This window comes from Octodon degus, unplaced genomic scaffold, assembly GCF_000260255.1.
Source record: "Octodon degus isolate 3935 unplaced genomic scaffold, OctDeg1.0 scaffold00004, whole genome shotgun sequence".
NCBI classification, from domain to species: domain Eukaryota; kingdom Metazoa; phylum Chordata; class Mammalia; order Rodentia; family Octodontidae; genus Octodon; species Octodon degus.
The window spans coordinates 12,723,364-12,727,764 of NW_004524580.1; the positions used below are offsets into that span (position 1 = coordinate 12,723,364).

Genomic DNA, 4,401 nt, shown 5'->3' on the forward strand with positions numbered 1-4,401 from the left:
TTCTGGTGCTTACCTTCGGAGTAAACATGTGGCGGATGCCATCCATTGAACCATTTAAAAGCAGTGCTCTGATGAGGAAGCAAATGAGTACCACGTATGGGAACAGAGAACTGAAATACATAATCTGAAAAGAAAAAAATATAGAAATGGGTAAGATAAGCTACAACTCCTTTAATGGTGCCAATTTGTCCTACATGGGAAAGGTCACTCTTTAAAGAATGGATAAAAACACCACTAATGACCCCTACAGCCATCTTCTAAAAATAGTTCTATTCTTTTTCTTAAATGTATTTGCTTGTTACAGGTCTCACTATGCAGCTCAGACTCATGGTGCTCCTCCTGCTTGCCTCCTCCCCAGTGGTGGAATTACAAGCCTACGCCACTACGCACAGACTCTGGCCAGCTCAGCCTGCCCTGGGGGCAGGGATGGTGTAGCACATGGTGCCAGGGATCGAACCCCGGTCCCTGTACTTGCCTAAGCTTGCCTAACCAGATGCTTTAGTCCGCTGAGCTATCTCACCAGCCCAATAGTTTTATTCTTGCCCCTGACTTAAGTTCTTATTTGACATATAATTAAAAATTGGAGACTTTAGCTTTTAACTGACATATAACAAGTATATATGTTTATGGGGTACAACGTGGTAATTCAATACACATATATGCTAAGTAATGACCAACCAAGTAGACTAATTGTATTGTGTTTAGAAATTATAAACTCTTCCAGTTATTTTGACATGTACAATAAGTTGTGCTCTATCATAACCGTATTGTGCATAAGACACCAGAACTCATTCCTATTTAAATGTGTGCAGGTATTTGTTTCCTGTTCCCCTCCTCCTCCCCCTTCCAGCCTCCAGTCATCACCATTCTACTTTACTTACAAGTTCAATTTCTTTAGCTTCCACATATGATAACAACTTGCACTGTCTGCCTACCTGTGCCAGGCTTTTTCCACTTTACAATTTTCAATCCCATCCCTACGTGGCTTCAAATGACAAAATGTCACTCTGTTTAATGGTTGAATAATATGTAATTGTGTGAGCGCAGATACCATATTACATCCTTATGTAATCTCCCTTAAAACAGTCCATAAGTCAGGTGTAGCTTAAACACTGGTGATTTCTTTGAGATCACAAAATGAGCACGGGCAGAAATAAATTAAAAGCACTTGCTTATCAAATGACTACTTTTGCTCTTTAAGTTTTAACTACAGTTGCATTTAGAGTCTGTAAGTCTTATAGAGTTGTCCATAGACTGCACCTTTTCTACATCCTGAGCAATTAGCTACATAAGTGTTATACCTTCTGCTTCACTAATTTCCAACACTAATGAACAATTAACTTAATAGTAACCACTGAAGAGAGGGATGCTAGTCAGACACTGACTGCCTTCTTGAAATCACAATGTGGAAGTCAAATAGATCTTTCATCATTTTGCAGGTTCACAAGCAAACTTCTGAGTTTTCCTCCAGAACTGTTGCTAGCCTGTGCATGTCAGATAATAGCCCTGTGTCTAGTAGCAGTCTTGAGCTATTTGTAATACTCTGCTGACTGGCTCCAGACTACCACCCAGGTCATGTCATTCCCTGCCTAAATAAAGCACACTAGGAGTTTCCAACAGCACTAGAAAAGAATGTAAATCGCTCCCTCTGGCCTCCCAAGCCTTGCGCTCAAAGACCTGCCTGCCCGGCCATGGACAGATGGATCTTGCTGTCTTTAATACACCAAGCTCACACCTTTTCTGTAAATAAGAGGAAATCTGCGCCTTTCATTACCCAAATCTCATCATCTTTTTCTCTGAGAAGTCTTCCCTGACCATCCAAACTAAGACCATGTGTTTTTCTATAAAGTATCACCAATGTGCCCAGAAGAAGCAATGATGTCACCTTGTTTTGCCAATACTTAGCATGGCTGCAATGATGTCACTTATGGCTTGATTTATTTTCGGATCCCTCTACTGGAATAAAAGCTCTCTAAGGGCAAGGGCGCATGCGTTCTCTCCTGCTCAGGGCCGTGTCTCCAATACATAATGCACTGGCTGAAATGTGCGGCTCTATAACGTGTAACTGCGGAGGGAGCGAAGACAGGGAGGGAAGAACAGAGAGCGCTGGCTCCGGGAGCGTAGGAAACTGAACTCTGTAACAACATGCAGCGGAAGGTACCAGGCAAAGTGCCCTTCCTCTGAGGTTTCCCAGTTAGTAATCCTATTTCAGCGTATGTGAAGCATCCTGAGGAAAACTACTAATGTGTATAAAATCACGTTAAAATCAATGTTTAAAACTTATTTCAACTTCATTGTGGCAAGACAAATTTCAAACATCTCAATTTTTTAAATTCTTTGATTATACCCTTTGAAATAAACACTTTCAGATGGGAGTGTTTATTTTCTCATTCTCATTGCTTACTCTCAGAATTCTTTAAATGTCGTTTTTCTTTTCTTTTTTTTTTTTTTTTTTTTTACCAAGGATTGAACTCAGGACCCTGTGCTTGCCAGGCAAACGCTTGTTCTACTGAGCTATCTCCCTGGGCCCTACATGTCATTTATCTTGATTTCACTTAAAGCTATACCAATTATTAGTCTTTACAAATTTTGAGGTTACCCAGAAAAATGAACTATCTTGCACAAAATCTTGTGCAGATTTTTTTAAAGTAAAACTGAAACTTGCTGCCTTATAAATAACTAAAAACAGGGCCAGGGATATAGCTCAATGGCAGGCACAAGGTCCTGAGTTCAATCTCTGGTACTGTAAGTAAATAAATGAATAAATAGATTAATAGTAACCCTAATTACTTTCAAAGTGAAAATGTGGGTTACATATTAAAATAATATGGACTATTAATTTTCTAATATAAATATACTTACATATATTTGTATTTTTACTTATTTTATATTTATACCTTACATTTACTTTCCTTCCTTCCTCTCTCTCTCTCTCTCTCTCTCTCTCTCTCTCTCTCTCTGTTTCTCTCCTTCCTTCTTGGAACTGGGGACTGAACTCTGGACCTTGCTCTTGCCATGCCACTCACATACACTACTCAGCAATCCCCTAGCCCCTGCATTTATATTTCACTGCAAATTAAAATTAAGTACTAGTAGAAGATACTGTTCCTGTACTTGTATTTTCACAAGCTAAACAATTGTAAATTATCCTTAATGTCCTCTTCTCCTTGTCCTATAACCAACTGACTACCAGGTCAAATTGAAATTCCACACCTGCTCGTGTGCTTCCACCCTCCTATAACACACCTACTCGCACAATCACAGTAGCTTCCTGTATATTCTTAATTCGTCCTATTATCTGCAACCCAGAAATCCAATACCCACTCTGCTTCCAGAATGATCTTTCCAAAGATCTGACGGTGTCATACGAAAATTCCTCCAGTGTTTCAGTCTTTGCTGAGTCACTGCTCATCATTTTACCATCCACAGATACCTCAATACCTGTAGTCAACTTACATTGCTGGCTTGTCTCCCATGAACTAAATAAATTATATGCAGAAGTCACACAGGAGCACTCTGCAATATTTGGGCTTTCTACATATTGGTTTCTGGGTCTACAATGCCCTTCTTCTGAGCTTTCTGGTGAATTTCTCTTCAACCACAAAACTCTAACCCAAAAGTTACCTCCTCTGTGAAACCATCCGCCAAATCCAGGCTGATGTCAATTGCTGCCTTTATTCTGTCGTGTACTTTCCATTTGCCTCTATTACTGGACTTACTATGTTGTAATTATCTATCTAAACCATTAAATTATGGTTTTTATGAGGGTGAGGAGAGTGCCTATTAATCTTCTCACATCTATCAGTGCCTGGCATAACTCCAAAATAACACTGAAAGAGAACATATTTTTTCCTTTATACATTCCCTAAAACCAAATCAGAAGCAAAATCCAAAAACAAACCTACATTTATTCTGAAGCATTCTTAAAATGATATATTATGTTATCAAGTTATTTCATTTTCATTTATTGAGCCAACACACATTTGAGTTCTTAAATACACTAATCTGGCTTCTGTGATAAGATTCTAATACTGTTCCCTAAAAGGAAAGAAAAGCATTTCAATCGTATAGGGTGGAAAAATTATAGTCAATATTTTAAATGTTAATATTAAATAGGTCAAAACATCAATTCTATTCTTCTATGAGCAAGTAAAAAGACAAAAATACTCAAGTATTAAATTCCAGGATTTAAAACTGTATGTATGAAGTCAGCATTTTGCAGAAGAATCTGTTTTTAAACAGATTCTCTGCATTGTGTCCTATTGCTCTAATCTCACATCAAAACACACAGCCGTGTAATAGTGTTAAAAACAAGGTATACATATCAGATTTGTAAGCACTGTTACCTGAAATTATAGACATTGCATACATTGCTATACACATTGTATAGCATATATATAT

At 38.2% G+C, this 4,401-nt stretch overlaps 1 protein-coding gene across 2 annotated transcripts in view; it reads right to left on the reverse strand.

The window, feature by feature from the left end:
• The window catches only part of Slc6a15 (solute carrier family 6 member 15), a 30,943-nt gene that overhangs the window by 15,582 nt on the left and 10,960 nt on the right, over positions 1 to 4,401 (reverse strand). For both annotated transcript variants that reach the window (XM_004623765.1, XM_023717464.1), the window contains one exon: positions 14 to 124. In XM_004623765.1, the coding sequence (XP_004623822.1) occupies positions 14 to 124 (111 nt within the window). The remainder of the gene's footprint in view (positions 1 to 13; positions 125 to 4,401) is intronic.